The sequence below is a fragment of the Anabas testudineus genome, chromosome 9 (assembly GCF_900324465.2).
Source record: "Anabas testudineus chromosome 9, fAnaTes1.2, whole genome shotgun sequence".
Lineage (NCBI taxonomy): Eukaryota > Metazoa > Chordata > Actinopteri > Anabantiformes > Anabantidae > Anabas > Anabas testudineus.
The window spans coordinates 12917173-12936332 of NC_046618.1; the positions used below are offsets into that span (position 1 = coordinate 12917173).

At 41.9% G+C, this 19160-nt stretch overlaps 1 protein-coding gene across 2 annotated transcripts; it reads right to left on the reverse strand.

The window, feature by feature from the left end:
• Positions 1-172: 172 nt before the first annotated feature.
• On the reverse strand, positions 173-18549 carry hip1rb (huntingtin interacting protein 1 related b). Of its 2 annotated transcripts, none has more exons than XM_026343979.1 (32): positions 18228-18549; positions 9888-9951; positions 9535-9677; positions 9322-9378; positions 9132-9212; positions 8940-9016; positions 8723-8784; positions 7845-7985; positions 7671-7728; positions 7271-7346; positions 6917-7078; positions 6779-6834; positions 6620-6692; positions 5675-5858; positions 5493-5581; positions 5276-5392; positions 5095-5196; positions 4707-4901; positions 3992-4139; positions 3700-3786; positions 3480-3587; positions 3197-3333; positions 2740-2850; positions 2566-2624; positions 2257-2287; positions 2037-2099; positions 1823-1923; positions 1247-1352; positions 894-1017; positions 750-811; positions 335-592; positions 173-205 (listed from the first exon to the last, which is right to left on the reverse strand). In XM_026343979.1, the coding sequence occupies exons 1-31, from the start codon at positions 18318-18320 to the stop codon at positions 347-349; spliced, it is 3213 nt and encodes a 1070-aa protein (XP_026199764.1). In that variant the 5' UTR covers positions 18321-18549; the 3' UTR covers positions 173-205; positions 335-346. The 2 variants fall into 2 exon arrangements, with proteins under 2 accessions (XP_026199764.1, XP_026199765.1); XM_026343980.1 differs by having other exon boundaries at positions 299-592.
• Between the last annotated feature and the right edge of the window lie 611 nt (positions 18550-19160).

Below are 19160 nucleotides of genomic sequence, written 5' to 3' on the forward strand. Positions count from 1 at the left end.
GGTCCATTTTGGCAAAAAATAAGAAAAAGATAACACAAAGATAGATGAAAAGAAAACTATGAGATGCAGGATGAGGCAGAGGATTGTCAGCATGAAACTTGATGGAACTACATGTTCACAAAAAGTTGATCTTTCTCTGGCCGATCCAAACATCCTTTAGTGAAGTTTTTTTCCTCTTCTGCCAAGGCATTACTTAAACTGCAACCTACAGAAGACAGGAGAAAACACAAGATTAAACACTACTGTTGCATCTTATTTTCTCCTAAGATAAAATAATAAGATAAACTTTATTAATCACCAAAGGGAAATTCAGGATAGATAATATACAACACACAGCCTTTTTTCTTCACAGCCTTCTTGCTGTAGTTTTGGGAGGGATGTTGGGTTTCTGAGCCAGCGCAGGTTTCTTCATGAGAGCAGGTTTGGTGGGTTTTGGTGACAAAGAGAAAGGATTGGCCTGCAAAGAGGTTTCGCCATTTCCCTCAGAAACCTCGTTTAGAGGAACTCCAGCCAGGTCGTAGTGCTTCTTCCTCAGCTCACCCAAACGCAGTCGCTCGTTTTCCAACTGACTTTCTAATTCCAGCACTTTCACCTGAGGGATAGGGATTAAACAGGTGGGTATCGACACTCAACAGAGCTGGCAGGAAGTTTATTCATGTAAAAGCAGGAAATAAAACTGTGTCATTTCAAAATAGCATAGACATTAACCTGTTGGTCAACTGAGATCAGAGAGACATGCCGTAGCTTACCTGTGACTCCATTTCTTCCTTTCTCAATTTGATGAGGGACATCCCAGAGAAGTCCATGGTATCTGCACCAGAAATGTGTTTGTATGAGACAGAATTATTAAAAATGTCGACATTTGTCAGGTGCACAGATCAAACTGGACGAACCTTTTTCCTCCAGGTGCTCCTGGCCTGTCTTCGTTGAGGCCACCACATTAGCTGCCATTTCATTCACGTGGCGAGAAGCCTGCTGAAGAGCCGACAGCTTCTTGCTGTTGCGGTCAGCCTTAACCTGATTAGGGAGAAAGGAAAGCACTTAAGTGAGACCAGATCACACAATGAAGACACAACACGAACAAACCCAGTCACAGGAGCCAGTTGATGAGTTGATTTACTATTTTAATGCGCTGAACAAGAGTTATAACATACTGCTCCGAAGTTCTATCTCAACAAAACGGTGCCATCTCCAAACATGTTCACTGTTTGTTTGTTCACTGTATAAAAATAAAGCCGACTATTACCTTTGAGGCTGCGACCAGCTGTGCTGTGCTAGCAGCAATCTCGTGAGAGCAGACAATCAGCTCCTCGTATTTCCCTGTGTGGAGCACCACCTTATCAGCAGACTCTCTGTGACAACACAGGAATAGACAGTACCACTTATTGTATTAATTAAAACTATGAATGTTACACTCATTATTAATTATTGTTTAATGAACTTTTAAAACCTCCAGGCATCATGTCATCGAGTGTCATTTAATGTGCTACAAACAACTTTAATCATTGTTAGGCTTGTTTTTTGTCATGAATGCAATTACTCTAAAAGTCATGACTCATGACTATTATCTTTGAAAACTATTAAGGCCATCATCCACATGTTTCGCAGGGTTCCTGGGGAGAATATACTGTGGCTGCAATAACACGGTTGCTGTCTGAGCACTAGGTCTTTGCAGCAACAGTTCACTTTAAAATAAATCGTGTGCTCGTGTGCAGCCTACTTATTTGTAACACATAGAAACAACCATGGTTAAAATATAAAATACATTCAATACCACTGTGTATAAGAACATAAACTGACGTGTCCAGTAGTGACAACTTACACCATCTCTGTGGCTCCCCATCCCACAGCCTTGGCAGCAGAGATGAGTCCCTCGGTCCAGCGAGAGTTTCTGGCATAGAACTCTTTAATGGTAGCTGCGCCCTTAACGAGCAAAACACATCACTGTTAGCTGTTTTAATGAATGAAACAGATCATCTCACTCTGATTTCAGAAACAAAATATGTTAGATTCAAAATTACAACAGCGTGACTCACCCTCCCACCCTCGACAATCTCCTTTTGCAAGTCTGTAGATGCTACAACAAGCATGCGGATGGCCTACAGGAGAGTGAATGATGAAGAATAAAATGACAAATAATAATAATAAACAAAAAATACGTTCACTTTAAATTAATATAGGACACTAATGAAAACTGAAGGGTAGTCTACATTAGCCCAGAATATATATAAGTGGAAAGACATTAAACTACTGTACCTTCATCAGGTCTGTGCAGCTGAAGAGGATTCTGTAAGTGAGAAATAGAGAGTTAAAATTACATTTCCACATGTATGATTTTCCCCTTCAATGAATATTATCAGAGAAGGTGAAGGACGACAGGAAAGAATGGATTGTAGGAAATGTTTCATTTTGATAATGTGCTCACACAAGTCAAGATTTCAAAATCTGCACAGTTAGACTTTCACAGTGACAGTGCAGTTTTCATTAAATGTTCATAGAAAATGTATTTTATTATTAGTTGGATTTTAACAGGGTGAGAAACAAAGTCACAGAAAAAAAGCCAACCTTTCATTGACCTCCAGTTTAACTCCTGTTGTGTCCTTTCGCGTTTGGTTCATCATTTCCTAAGGAAAAAAAAACAGAAGACATTTATGAGCTACTAAATATAGATACACTGAACAGAAATAGATTTCTTTTCATTACATATATAGATTTAATACATCCTAAAGTAATATTTACGTCAATCCTGCGGACTGCCTCCTCAATAGCTGCTGATGTTGCTGCCATTTCTCTATCGACCAGATCTCCCAGCTCTTCCTGACGGACGTCCATGCCTTTTGGCCGCAGCTCCTGGATACAGTAAGTGGAAAAATGATTAGTCAAGAGATTTTTTTCTGTAAGGTAAAAAACTTAAACTTCCAGTGAAATCAAGTCAAAGAAAAACACATTCCCGCTTTAAATTAATGTGGGACTAATGTGGTAGGGACGTTTAAAGAAAAGAAAAACTAAATGAACCAAATGATGCAGCATCAGTCTCTCTGGTTGCCATAAACCTACATTTATCTACTGCACACTGTGACAAAAAAGTGGAAACATCAGCAGCATAATTCTATATATGTGCATCTCGAACTGTTTACCAGTATATTCAAGTATATTCATTGTATAAACAGCCACACAGAAATGTGTTTATCCTCACCTGCCCCAAGTTCAGGATCTTTTGAATGATTATGCGAATGGAAGCTGGGTCTGCCCTCTGGAGAGTGATCTTGGATTTCAGGTCACTCAAGTATTTAATACTCTGAGTGGCACAGCTCCTGCAGTTGTCTGTCAGTCCTGCAGGGTGTGTGAGATCAGAAATCAACCAGCAGCCATACAAACTCTTTAGATTTGCCTTCACATATGGATGTACGGTTATTAAAATTAATATGAAAATGATCATGAGAAGTCCTGTCAAGAGACTATTCAGAGATAGTTCTTACGGTCTGCATGGTCAGTGGGTGCCATGTGTGCAGTGGCGCTGCCGTTGATAATTGTATCTGCAGCCAAGTGGGAGAACTGGGTCAGAGCCCTCAGCAGCGCTCCTGCATCTGGTTACAAGAGCATACAGTAGGAGGACAATATGCCACATTAACAAACATTACAAACCAACCACACAGTGTCATGAGGTTAACAGTCAGAACAGGAGCAGGGAAAACGTACCCCCCATGTTACTCAGATAATCTGCGTGGCCCTTTTTCACATTCTCAATGGAGCTCAGTGCAGCTTCTGCCCGACTTACAAGGTAATCTGTGTTTGGAGGACAAACAGAAGATTAAAAATAAAACGTTAAAAACGAGCAGATTTCAGAAAAGATAATGTACTGTGGTCAACCAGCTGAGGTCATGGTCTTTGTAACACTCCATTTGGCTTTTTTACTTATTTAATTTTCACATTTTAATTTTGAACCTGTTTAGTCCATCTCTGTTGTGACATAATAGTGGAGGGGTCTGACCTGGAGAGCTAGTGCAGCGTATATGGAGGGGATCATCCAGCTTAGCAACGGCGTCTTGGATGATCTTCTCAGCTTCTGCGACAGTACCCTGCAGCAAAACAAACTGTTCCTCCAGAAGCTTCTGCTTCAGCTGTTCCTCCTGACTCGCCTGCATGCATACACAGAAACATACACATAAAAAAAACATATGTATGTGTTTTGTTTTTTTATTATATTTATGACAACATCTCAAGTATTTCATTATCATTATTATTCTGCCTGTCACTGGTCACTCACTTTCCCAAATAAATGTCATCGTCTTGTTTGGGTGCAGTGACTTTAGTACAGAGCAGGGAAACCAGTTTTGATGCATATGTCAATCCTGCTTTAGTCTGTCGTTCAATTCATATTGACAAGACTCAAAGAAAACTTTTTCTTGAAAATACTTTATTTAAGGGAGGTCATTGGGTGCTAACAAAGTTATTTAGTTCTCTGTTAATGTGCTACTGAGCCTGATTAATCGGTGAAGTCATTATCTTAAGTATTTAGCTCCAGACCCCAAGTCTCCCAGTGTAATGTGCTATGGTATAACCAGCTCTTTATAAAATAAGTACTTGTGTGCTTCTTCTTTAGGAAACAGCTCTAAAATACTGCTGAGTACAGTGTCATTTTATGTACTGAGTGCAGACCAGTCTGCTGTTCACACTGCTGAGCTGTGCTCTGCTCTCTGACTGACCTTCTCCCGCAGTTTGCCCTGCAGCTCTCCCAGCTCCCTGCTGTTCCTGTCGCGCTCCTGCTGAAGTGACGACTGCTGCACCTGTGCAGCCTGCCGCAGCGACGACAGCTCCGCCTCTTTCTCACTCACAGATCGCATTACACGCTCCTTCTCTGCCTGCAGAGCTGTCATTGAACTTTTCATTTGCTCTGACGTCTGGCAAAAAGAGAGCGACAACAGAAGCCATAGGAGGCAGATGGCAGCAAGTGTCAGAAGGAATGCCCATCCAGAAATGTGTGAAGGCCTTTAGGCCTCCGTACACTGATAATAACTCTGAATACTAAATTATGAATTAGTTTACCATCATCAAGGTTGTCGCTGAATTATAAGTCTACAGGTGACCACTCACCATCTCGCTGCTCTTCAGAGTCGCCTTCATGCGCACCACTTCTGCCATCTTCTCCTCCAGCTCTCTCTTCAGCTTCTCCATCTCAAACTTCTGCTCCTCCAGCTACAGTGACAATAAAGCATCATCAGTCACATACATATAGACTGGGCACGTCCTCCAAGCAAAACAACACGCCACCAACCTTTATATCTGCTTCCTGTTTAATCCTATCAACCTCAAACGACAGCTGCAGCTTGGTCCTCTCCACTTCTTCCTGGGTCTGCTGGGTTGCCGACAGCATCTTCACAGTGTCTGCACTCTGTCAGCAAATTAACGCATTTTGTGTTACCACACACAGGGAGGTGCTGACATCTAATTTAAAACAAACATCTCAGGAGTGATCTGGAGTATGTCTGTACCTTTCGAAGTAGTTCAGCGTGGCTGGCCACCAGCTCTGTATGTTTCTCCTTCAGCTTATTATACCGCTGCTCAGTGGCCTGTGCTTTTTCTGCACAGAGAAGAGAGAAGGCCGTGTGATCTTACTGACTTGATCATGATCATATCTGTGTGTTTAAATGAGAGTATTAATTGGTTATCTTACTCTCTGCCTCAAAGAAGGTGGTTTGTAAGCCCTCGTGTTCTGCATTTCGGCGACGGGTGGCCTCCAGCTCCATGCGCAACTGCTCATTTTCCACAAGAGCGCGCTGCTTCTGTGCACGCTGTTCTTCTAGCTCTGCCTCCAAACTGTTGATTTGGGACTTAAGCTGGGTTATGTAGCGCTGAGCCTTCAGGAGGAGAAAAGAGAAATCTGCATTTCAGGAAAGGGCTACTAGTGTTGACACAAATCCGGTTTGTTCCGTGTTCAACATAACAATCTTAACATTGTCAATCCACAAGATGAATTTATTCTAACACACACACACCTCCACATCTTAATTCATGGCACAAACATTGCAGGACACCTGCCATGCGAAGGAATATGTAAATACATTTAAAAAACTGCAAGTTAGATTTATATCTATGACGTAAAAAATCTCAACTCATGTCACCTCTCATTCACAGGCTAGTTGCCAAATTCCACATGGCAGTAGCAGTATTTGCATCTGCCAAACACATGACTCAGATTCCTTTTCACATAGATAATGTAGTGACTGTAGGAAACTAACTAAAAGCCGCTGAGAAGCTGAGGTTGAGCCTTGTTTGTCTGACGCACTGAACAAAAAACAGAGAACGATTTATGACTTTTAATCACAAACAAAAGATCCACTTGTAACATATAGAAAAATAAAACATAGCTTTTAAGGCAAGCAGTGAGGAAATGAAGGGAATAGATAAATCAAAGAGAGCAGGTGCATCTATAAACCATAATTACTTCTGCCTATACTCGTGTGACTTAATCAACATGGTTACAAAGTAATAATAATGAAATATAAATAACAATAATACCCTGTAAATAATAATATTCTTGCCCTCTATGACACACACACACACATGCAAAGCATTGTAAGACTGAAGCAACAGGTTATTCTGTCCAAACTGTACCCACCTCTGCTTTTACTCTCTCCAGCTCTGCTCGCAACAACTCCAGGTCCTGCTTCAAGCTCTCAATCTGGAGATCTCTGTCACAAAAGGAAATCTACAGTCACAGTGTGCTGCACAGACAATATGCTGAAACTAAACAATCAACCATTACACTGTAGCTCACCTCTCATCAAAGCCTCCATTTGGAGGTCCAAATGTCTGATCAAATATGTCAGGTTGCTAGTGAAAATACAGAAATTAATAAACATAACAAAACGCATACACAACACCATGACTTTCTCTATATATTGCTGTGCTATACCTGCGGCTGTGTCCGTAAACTGGATGCTGACGTGTCGCTGACCTCAATGAGTGGCTCGGGGTCGTCGTCGTCGTCTTGCTCTGGCTCGTCCTCATCGGGGATGACCACCACTGGCTTCACATGTTTGGCCAGTGAGGCAGCGTGCAGGAAGTTAGGTGGAGACTGAAAAGAAAAAGGGAAGGTATAGGTTAAACATGTAACAGTATTTTACCACATTTGAGCAAAATTAGCAATTATCAAGATCCAAATTTTCATGGGAAAAATCAATATAGCAAAGCTCTCTGCATTAGTAATAGGTAGAAGTGGGTTTATGATGAAGTCATTCCACCTCGCTCCATCACTCTGTGCTCTTACATCAGGCAGTCTGGGGATCTGGATAAGCCTCTTGAAGTACATCATGTCTCTAGCTTTATTGAAGAAGGTCTTGAGGCTGTAGGACAAAGGAAAACAAGTAAAGCTAACTCTCAAAAGACACATGAAACAGGACACATAAACTAAATAAAGACTATTGGACACAAATCTAAAAGCACAGTTTCCCCCAACCCTGCACACTCATCTCTAACAGTGACATTAACTGACAAACCACAAAAGGATGGGGGATGGAAAGCAGTGATGGGCACATTTGCATCTGTTCAAAGTGTTGCGGTGACTGAGTAGGGAGAGATTATGTTGCTGACTTCCTTTGATAAAAAAAAACCCCATTGTGATTCAGTCACTCTCATTTAGTCGTAGCCTGAGGCCTTGAACAGCCTACCTGTGGAACTGATCGTGGAAACGTTCGCGGTGTCCTTGTAAGGTGTCAGCAGGGAGACCTGAAATTCATAACAAGATCCAATTGGTCCCTTTTGGGAAATACTTTACTTTAAATGAAGTACAGTGTTATTTCAATTACTTTGAATCATCTGATAGTGACAATAGCAGTTCTTACAGGCATGCAGCTTGAACAGCAGCTTGACTGTAAAGTGGTATAGGGGGCTACAGTCCTGGATTACTTGGATGAGTGGAGCCAGGCGACACTGTCCTGATGTGAGACTGGAGACGGCGATGGATGTATTGAGCTGTCGGATCACTAGGATAGAGACCAGAGATGGCAGTGTAACCTACACGTTAGTATCTCTGAAGTTGATCACTAAACATTTACATGGGTGCTGGAGGTGAGGTATTTCAAAAAATGCCTCTTGACATCAGGTGATGCATACATACGCTGTTCTTTCCCCCATTCTGTAAATCCCTCTAATGATAGATGTGTGTCTGGGTCTACTGTTGGTTAAATGAAGTGCAACAGCACAGACTTTCTTTAACAAGGAAACACTGGAGTGTTTTGTGCCAATGACTCCACAACACAGAGCTGAGACTGAAAATACATACTCTATGTGAGTACAACTGCAGAGTACAAGCACACTATGGTCACAGTGTAGCTGCAAAATTTGTTTACGGTGCTGAGACGTGTTCCTGGGCCCCCACCCTGCAGGCTGGGAAGGGTGGAGCATACCAGTAGAGATAAACTGAAGGAAATCAAGTTAATGTGCTCTAATTGCAGGCATTTCCTCATCAGTTAAAGCCAATTTTAGACAAAAATGAAGAGGACATAAGCTAAACCTAAACCAACTAAATGTAATCACTTTTTAAATAACAGAGGCCACAGTCTGTGTAGGAACAGGCTAAGAGCTGCTCACAATAAGCCTTTACTGATATGCTCTTAGCTGTTGTGCATAAATAGATAATGTCAGCAAGCTGCAGCCCTCTCCTGTAGCTCAGGTTTCTCTTGTTTGGAAGAGGAAAGGTGGGAGGAGTTTTTCTTTTCACCTGTCTCGGCCAGCCTCAGCTCGGAATCCATGTAATCGAACACCTCCACTGTGAGCTGGAACCTACAGCAGAGAAATGGATATCTTTGTTAGACAGGAGAGGCCCCACGACGAAACAATGCTGATGAAACAGAAAGGCTGTTTGTGTGACAGCAGCAGTGTGGATGATTGGTAAGGACTGGAATTTTAGACTAAACTAAAAGACATTAAAAACTCACACATTGTTAATGTCTGTTCCTGCAGTGCGCTCCAGAAGTTCATCCGAGGCCTCCAAGCTTGGTGGGATTTCTAAATGCTGGATTGATTTTATTCGTTTATTAGTGCCCGTTCCCACTCACAATGTAACATTTTGAACCATCCACTACATGTATTTTGGTATCATATGTGTGAAATGTGACACATGCCCTTACCTTAACGTGAAATTCCATTTTTGTGCAGAGCAGCTTGGTATAAAGAGCCACCAGCTGCCCATATCTGTCATGTAGGTTGCTCTGAAAACCACAGGAGCAGACAAGCAATAAACAATCACAACAACAACAATACAAATAATCATTCAGGAAGTTGAAATACATGGATATACTGCACGTGTGCAAAGCTTACCCACAGTTGACCAATTTCAACTAAAGAGCTGTGATGTCTCATGCAGTCTTGTAGAACCTGAAGAAGTGACAGCTTGAATTGGATGAAAGCTATTTAAACACAGTCACACTGAATCTGATTCGAATCCCATTAAAGATTACATATTAAAATAATGCAAGGTTCCATAATGAGTGGTTTTCTAGGTTTCATCGCTTCACTGTGTAGAGGACTTACATTTTTGTGCCCGTCTCGAAGGACTTTGTGCAGTACATGGCAGAACTTCCAGCTGAGGATAGAGCTGCTGGCCAGAGGGAAACCTAGAGCATAGGACCAGAAGGTGAAGGCACCCTTCTCCCTGTGAGTCCCCAAGATGATTCCTGTTGAGGTCGTTGTTAAGGAAGCACAGGACGGCTGACTCAAACAACACTTGACTTTTTCTGCTGTTTAACAAGTTAGATTCAAATGAAAGTAACATATTCACCTCGACAGCTACAATATACAGAATAAAACATTACTTACAGATCTAAAGGAAACATAAAAACTCTGATGAAGATAGCTTGGAATGTTTTTTTTTTTTTGAAGGATACGTCGTGCATGTTTCTCCTTCACAGGCGTCTCTGTGGAGGTGATGGCTTTGCTGATGCTGCTCAGCTGGGAGGAAAAGAGAGGAGTTAGTCTTAGGTTGTGTACAGCTCGCTTCTACACCCACAGAAACATAATTCGTAGAGCTCACAATAGACATGTCACATACAATAAGATATGAGTTAAACAAAGACCAGAAGTCAAATAGATGATAACAGCTCTGGAATAATGAAGATACAATTACAGAAACAAGGACTCTGCACTATGTCACTCCAACTTTATGGTTAGTCTAGTTTCAACTAACCAAAAATGTGGTAATTCAGAGCCAAACGCAGATTTCCTCCTTTTTGAATAGGTGCAATTATAAGCTCAGTCTGGCTTGAGAACACAAAAGTAAACATGCACAGTGACTATACATATATTCCCTTTGTTTTTTCACTAATTCTATATCACTAACATATTGATGAGGATCTCTATCAAACCATGTTTTTCAATGTCCAGGGCTACTTAACAACTTTTTATTATTATTATTGTTCAACCTGTGAACAACACTAAATTGAATGTATGTTGTATTTAACTTTGTGTTTTGTTATCTATGGATCTCAGTTCAAACCCTAGATCAAAACATCTATAGTCATTTTACTGATGAGCCTGGAAGAGACTAAGAGTCACAAGGATCCACAGGAAGCACTGCAAGTCATTCTCCAACCTGTCCAGCAAGTAAAACAAGTGTTGCTCAAAAAGAGCAGGAAGGGAGAGATGGAGAAACACACAGAAACAGGTTGGATCTCTGCGTCTCCATGGATAATCACCCGTTTGACTGAAGCTTAGGTGCAGCACATCACGGCCACAAAACAAAACTAAATCTGCTTTGTATAGTCATGTTGCACTACAGTGCTCCTGCCATTGTCATCCACATTCTGTGCAAATAAAACAATGGCTTACAGCCTGAAAGGGACGTCCTCCAATTGGATGGTTTACCTCTTTGGCTGCCCTGCTAAAATGCTCTTGAGCATGACATTGAATCCACACATTAATTTTAATGCAGTATGAAAAATATTCTATCCATTGTTTCGTAGTAAATCATCACAACCATGAATGCATATTTCACAGTATCTAAATACAAAACTAACCATAGAATAAATAACAGATCCTGCAGGGATTCTTTGAAGATACTGACTGGAAGACTCTCTGTGAACCTCATGGTGTGGACATTAATGGACTGACAGACTGCAGACTGCTACTCATTAAATTAATGAGGTACAACAAGCCCTGGCTCACTCAAGACATCAAAGCCATTCTGAATGACAATAGGCAGACATTCAGGTGAGATGACAGGAATGCAGAGAGAGGGTTTGGAGACTGCTGTCTGTCAGGATCAGGGAGGTGAAGGAGACTTACAGGAGGAAACTGGAACAAAGAGGGACATGAGGACCATCACTTGCTACAAGCACAGCAGCCAGGTGACTAAGAGGACTGTGGACCAGCCACCACCCACATGATGTCCATCTAAGCAGATCAGGTGAGGACACAGCTGAACAGGCATCAAACCACAAAGGCTGCAGGGCCAGATGGAATCAGCCCAAGGGTGCTGTAGGGTCTGTATTCAGGATGGAGATGTCACAGAGTAGCAGGGGGTGGTGGACAGTTTTGTGGACTGGTGTGGACTCAACAACTTCCACTTAACATCAGTAAAACAAAGGGGCTAGTGATGGTCGTTTTTAAAGTACAAATACCTGGAAGTGTACTTGGACAACAAACTGGACTGGACTAAGAACTCAGCAGCACTGTACAAAGAGGCTCAGAGCCAGGTGTACTTTCTGAGGAGACTCAGGTCCTTCAACGTCTGCAGCACCATGCTGCGGATGTTCTACGAGTTTGTGGTTCCAGTGTCATCTTCTATGCTGTGGTCTGCTGGGGCTGCAACATGAAGGTGGCAGACACTAACAGACTGGACAAACTGATCAGGAGGGCTGGCTCTGTTCTGGGGGTGGAGCTGGACCCACTACATGTTGCAACTAAGAGGAGGATGCTGTCCAAACTCCTCTCAGTCCTGAACAATCCCTCCTACCCACTGCACAGTGTGGGGCCTCGACAGAGGAGCAACTTCAACCAGAGACTCCACAGAACGCCACAGGAGATCCTTTCTACCTGAGGCCATCAATCTTTACAATTCCTCCCCCATCTGTAAGGGGACAGGGAACTGACAATTTCTTGTCATATATCTGTCATCATTCTACCCTGAACTATAACTATTGACTTATTTACATCTATCTCACATATTCTGTATAGATACTGAGTTTTCTGTATTTAAGTTATTCTGTATTTGTGTTAGTATGGATCCCTTCTGGTTGTGGTTCCCTTTCTTTATGTCTGAGTTGAGAGAATCTGTAATAAGGCAAAACAACTTCCCTCTGGGATAAATAAAGTTTTTTTTAATCTTGAATAAAAATCAGACACGCCAGGCCATAATATTCTTTTGGGATCCTACAAAAGAGGTTGCTAACAAATTAAGATTACACGATGATCAAAGCTGTGGCTAGACAGCACAATTCCCTTGAACTACTGTGACACCGCCCATATCTAAATCTGGCTACAAAACGGTGTGGTGTAGCCCCGCCTTAAGTCACAATTTAGTGGTATGTTTTGTATGAGGGGAGTGTCCTGAAAAAGTGTTCCTTTACTAGAGAATAACTTAAGTCTACAATCCTGTGTCACTCTGATGGGCTACAATCAACCAGACATGTTAGTCTTTTTTTTAAACCTGCAGGCAAAAACGTTTGCTGATACGGGACAGCTGTGCCCCAGACGCTGAGTTGTGATTTTCTTTCTTATATTTGATGATGTGTTAAAACCCGGTCAATCTGTACAAAATAGATATAAATGTGACATAGGTAAAGCTAAAGTATATATACTTGTTTATTATGCGCCCCATATCCTTTTAACACATCTAGGAAGGTTCATAGTATCTGTATGATACAGAGCATCACAGAAGACGCTAATCAAAGATACAGTTCAAGCATTAAATGAGCAACATAATCATCTTCACATCTTTTCAATCACCCCGCATTTTCCTAATACATTAGCACATGGAAAATCCTTCCCTCAACACAATCAGTCTCCCAATTAATCATGCTGCTTCTCCCCAGGAAAATCAAGACTGCTTCACACATCCACCAGGAAGGTACTTTTAACGACCCACTTTAACGTGGGTAGACAGAGTTGTAAGAGGTCTGGCTATTGCCTCTACTGAAATGTGTATCTAACAAGCCTATTCAGGCCAGGTATAAAGTAAAACTAACTAGGATAAATTTGAAGTCTTCTTCTAGGAGGCTACTAAGATGAGTAGTAAAAGGTTTTGACATAACAAGAAAGAAATCCAGTTGCAATGACTCAACTTAACGTCACCTAGATGACTGAGAATCTGCACTAATAGCATTTCCCAAATTATCTTCCTGCATAAACAGGATGCTTAATCATAAACATTTAATCTTACTACTGTATGACAGCATTAGACCCTGGTCTACTGATGACACCCTCAACCACGAGCTTAGAAATCCATGTCACGTGGGTTAGGGTTAGGGTTTTGTTCCAAACATAATCACATAACAGTAGTATCTACTTCTAATCCAACAAAACCGTACAAAAGCCTCTTTTATGGCCTCTCTCTTGATATTAGAAACTCGGGAGTCACCACCCCAATCTACACACACACACACACACACACACACACACACACACCAAAACATACATGGCTACACAACAAAGTACTGAGTATCTACTGTGGGTGAAAACTGGCATTCAGAGTGAGAGAGGGGTCTACTGGTTAATAGGAGACCTCCCCCGTGTGCCTCTGACGCAAATTAACTGCTAGTCCCCTCGTTTACACAGGGCAAGAGCAATGGTCTAGCATGAAGGCCTGTGTGACAATGAGGGGTTTGTTGGGGAGGAAAGCCGACAGCTGGGGTAGAAGATTGAGTTGGATGGGGGCCGTGTTCTGGCACACAGAGCCTGGCACAGAGGCCACAACAGATGGCCGCTGAGCAGCGAGGCTGTAGGGAGACTCTCATGGTACATTCAGAATGGCTGTCAATCAGAGAGCAGCGAGAGAGGAATGAAAGAGACTGAAAAGAGACGGACATTGAACGCAGGACAGGCAGTAGAGGGTGACCAAATACTACATACAGTTCACTGTCAAATTAGGCACAGGATGATTAGCGATTCCTTCCTGCTGCCCTGCCGCACTATACATTCTCTGATATGTCCTTGCTCAAGGCTGCTACAGAGGTAATAGCCACTGGCTACATAGGGATCAAACTAGCAACACTTCAATTAGTACTGAAGATGCAATAAGCAGTTATTTTACATACAGGTTAAACCACCAATTACTTTCTAAATGAATGACCATCACAGTTTTTTAGAGATCAAGGTGAGGTCTTTAAAAGTTTAAGATATTCAAGTTATTATAAAAGTTATACAAGAAAAAATAGCTTAAGTCAGATTTAGTTCTTAGTCAATCATTACTGTAATTTCCTCACAAAAAACTCCCTGCTGCAGCCTACACATGTCACAAGGTCACACTGTCAAGTCTACACACTAACATACACTGATACCGTGTCCTTGATGCCATGGTTGAAGGTAAGTCCAGTGCAATCCAAACTATTTACTAATGGAGCAATTTGGTCCAAGAGGTCCAAACACGCAGACATTTTTGCAGGTGCAAAGCAACTTAGTTTTGTGTCTGGTTCAAGCGTAGATGAATCCTCTGACCAGCAGAGAGGAGAAGTGAGAGGCAGGGAAAGCCTGGACTAATCCCTGAGGCCTGCCATAAGGTCTGTTGCCAGATAGCATTACTGTAGCCATATCCTCACTCCACAGTCCAAAGAAACCACACACACTACTCTGAATTAATACGTCCAAGCTGGAGACATCTCTACTTACCTTGTCTTCTTTACCTTTCAGCAGTGTGTCCACGTGCTTGGACATCCTTATGTAAAAAAAGTGTTAATGATGTCAAAGCATCAATGCTTCACCTGACCTGCTTTTCACTGGACATAATGCTCTGAGGCAAGAGCACTTATTGCAGGTCCTTATCAGCTTAATTCAACAGACTGTTGCTGGGGATCTGGCTGACAAGGTCACACAGAGACTAACACAGCTCACACCTCCTGGCTAAGGTTATTAACATTGGTAACAATTAACCTGACCAGTGTGCCAACCAGTAAAAAACAATAATAGCAATAGTCCTAGATGCTATTTTTAGGTGTTTCACTGGTATCCAATTATACTTTTAAATATTAGTTCTTGGGTCAATGCATGGTTAATATGGTCTTTTATTAAGTTTCTATTATGCTGATCTTCTGCTCTCCTTTTGCTTCTTTGTCTTCTTTCTGATTAAACTAGCACAGAGTCTCCCACATCAACACAGGCAATAATCCTACAGTAACACAAGCCCACTCTGAACGTCCTGCTCTCCTCCTATCACATGTTGTGGTAGTGCACATGGCATGAACACAAGTAAGAATTCTTTAGACTATGAAGGAATCTCCCAGCACATAAACCACACCTGGTGTTCATCTGATGCTCTGCAGATGTAATCTCTGAGATTTACTGTCTACTTCACTTTTAATGCCAAAGATTAGCCATGAAATTAGGAACTTAAATCCCAAAACTGTCACCACGTCCTATCCACCACCATCAATCTAAGCTACACATAAGCATTAACAGGAAAAAGTCTTTGCTGAGCGTAGGTGCAAATAATGGAAACAGAATAAAGGAAAATATCTCAAAGATCGTATCTATAGATGAAGAAGCTACACTGATAACCTCTAATTTGGTTATAACTCATATTAATGTCTAATGAAATTATAAATACTGTATCTAATCTAAAAATATTCAAAAGATAAATAGTTCCCAAGTAGTACCCATTTTTGGCTAGGCAGCTCATCGTCCTCATGATTCACGTTTTATCAGCTGTTTTACTTGCTATTGCACATAAACATATACATAGTCACATAGTGACAATAGTGACATAATATCAGGAGTACATATTTGCATATAGTGCAAGTATTATAATGCGGTTTATGCCTGACTCAAAGCTAATTTAATTATAAATGTTTAGTCAGGTTTTGAGCAAAGAAAATACACAGAACTGCTGGTTTCTTTGCATAGAAACACAGGGAATGTATGGGCGAAGTAAATCTTAAAGGCAAAAAGTGAATGTCATTTTATTTGTTGACAAACACTAACATAAGATCTCACTACAAAAACAAAAACTTTACAGTTTTTTTTTTTTTTTTTTTATTCAAGCGTGAAACTATCATAACCAAAGTGCTTTTATTTCTCTCTCTACTCCCACTCAGTAGAGAGTGTTCACCCTCTGATACACACATGCCCCTTCCCTCTCTCATGGGTGCTCGCTCAGGCAACAAGAGGGAGGGAAAGCAAACACTACAGCACACACACACACACACACACACACACACACACACACACACACACACACACACACACACACACAGGAAGCTGTGTGAGAAATTTCACCTTGGTGCCGAGGTCAACATAAAAAGGAAAAAAACGCAGGAGACAGTAGCAGAGTGAAGCAGAGGAGTTTAGGCCAGTGGATTGGATGAATCAGCAGGACTGAGAAAACCTCTGAAAACTAATGAGAAAACAGTCCAGCCCAGTCCCCCACACAGCATTTAAAACATTACAAGTTCCAGCAAGAAGAAAGTGTTGATTTACCCACTAGTGACTTGTCGTGTCGCCCATTTTATTTGCATGTTGCCCTGTGAGTTCATTCAGCTGAGTTCTATAAGGCTGCCCGCTGTATCCGCCAGTCGCTCTTATTAAAACGTAACAACCCTTTAAGGCAGTTAGTCGAACTAGTCCTACTACAGTCTGCATGTGTTGTGAGTTTGTTATGATTCAACGCTTTGACAGTTCTTTGCGCACATGCCTTATTAAACATCTGCTGCACAGCGGGAACTAGTAAAGCAAAGTTATGAGATCCAAACTAGTCTCTTCATGTCGTCCACTGTTCTAATTAACATGAATGAGCGATGAATGAATGACGTTCAATAAGTCTTGATCTGAAATATAACATCCCATACGGTTGGTACATATGGTTGTTTTATGAGAAAGAAGGAGCACAGAGGATGGCTAGGCAGGGTTCAAGAACGGCAGCTCCACCTTTCTATAAATAAAACATTGACAGAGGAAAATACACCGGGCGAAAGGAAGAGATCAGCCCATTTTTAGATAACACAACACTGAAAGCGCTGTGAGTCTGAACACCCAGGCACCTGCTGAACAGTTTGTTTAATTACTCAATCTCACGTTAACTCTGTCCCACTGGGGTGTGTGCTTCACCTGAAACAGCAGCTTCACTGTGAGCTGGCGGCTCGTCTCCTACAGACTTAAATGTTGTTCAGTCAGCATTAGCGCCTGTGTTACTCCCGTCTTCCTCGTATACAGCAGTGGAGATCACAGTTTACTGAGAATAGGACGAGCCAGAGAGAGAACAAAGCACCTGCTGATGAATGGACAATGAGAGGAACCCTCCATTCCTTCAGTGCACACAGTCAGAACCAAATGAATCCCATTTCTACTCCAGGGAGGAAACAGCTCCACTCTTTGCCCCATTTCCTGTTAAGAAAATCCCACGTGAAGCCATTAAAACAGAAAGAAACATGTATACGAGGGGGGAAAAAGGTGGAGAAACAGGAAGGACCAGATCAACATGATACCAAGTAACAGACGGGGAGGAATGAATGCTGGGACTGTACGCAGCGCTGCACACTTTATGTGCTTTACTTTCAGTCTTCTGGTCTCATGACTCCATTTAGGTGATCAAATCTCTGGTTTCAGTGCGGGCTGAGCAGGCACACACCTCTGAAGCAAACTGAATGAATAAATAAGAGGAGTGTGTGTGTGTGTGTGTGTGTGTGTGTGCTCATTTTCAGGTTTGTAATCCAACACCTGCGTTACTTTCTTAAAGTGAAAGTTGCAGTATTTGCCAGGTAATGATAAATATTGTTACAACCGAAGTGCACACATTACAAACACACATCCTTTTAAAAAGCATCATGCCTCAGCTGGTTTTTACTGGACTCACTGAGGCACTTGAAGGCGCCACTCATTCTCTGATTCAACATTAAACTAACCATTAGATATAGTGAGTGGGAATGGTGGGTATAGTGCACGCACACACACACACACACACACACACACACACACATCGTCTGACAGCCTGTAAAGCCGCAGCAGGCCTGGCAAAAAGCGCAGATCCCCATCCAAAAACAGAAAGAACCGACCCCCCCCCCCCCTTTGGATCGTGGATTTACCTGCTGCTTGTCGAAGTGCTCCCTCTCCGCTCCGAGGTTGGCCTCGGTCCGCCTGCTCTTCACCCGGGTCGGCACCTGTCTTATGCTGTTCATCCTCTAGTTCAGTCAATGACGGATCAGCGCGTAAAAAAAAAAAAAAAAAGACCCCAAATAGTGAAATCTAAATGTTGGGGGCGTCCTCTCCTACCTCGACTGCAGGATCTGCGTGTGTGTGTGTGTATGTGAGTGTGTGAGTGTGTGTGTGTGACTAGGGCATCTCCAGACTGCAGCTTCATTACTGGTGAAGCATCGCGGCTGAAGGAGGAAAAGCAAACGCAAGTGAGCGTGTTTGCTCTGCGTTACGTGGACGGATCCTCCCCCAGGGTGGAGGAAATCATCATCGTGTCCTCCGCTGTCGACATCCTCCCACACGAATGTCAGTTTTTCCAGAAACATTTAATGCGACACTGGTGTGTGAAATGCTCCACTCAGCTCTTTGCACCATCATTTGGTTCTATGTATTTCATTTATTTTATTTTTTGTACCGACTTCTGTCACTGGTCTATGGACGGTGACGTCATTTCAATGAAACACAACCAATGAGGGTTATTTCTATGTGTGTGTGTGTGTGTGTGTGTGTGAGACTCTCTTTTAATCCCCAGATTGCATCTGCTTGAACTATAACAGCAAATCAGTGACCCCATAAAGCAGGAAATTAAGCTCGGATTAAAATCCCAGGATGTGTCTACATCTGACTGCTGTGACAAGTCAACAGCGACATTTTACAACTTTACTACTTATAATTATAAAGCAGCATATGATTAATCATATCTAAAATATAAACAATTGAATTCAAGCAAATGTACCATAGTTTAAATCAATGTATTGTACATCTGTTAATTAATTTTCCAAATATGTAAAAATGCAGAAATTGGTAAATCTTATAAAATAAAA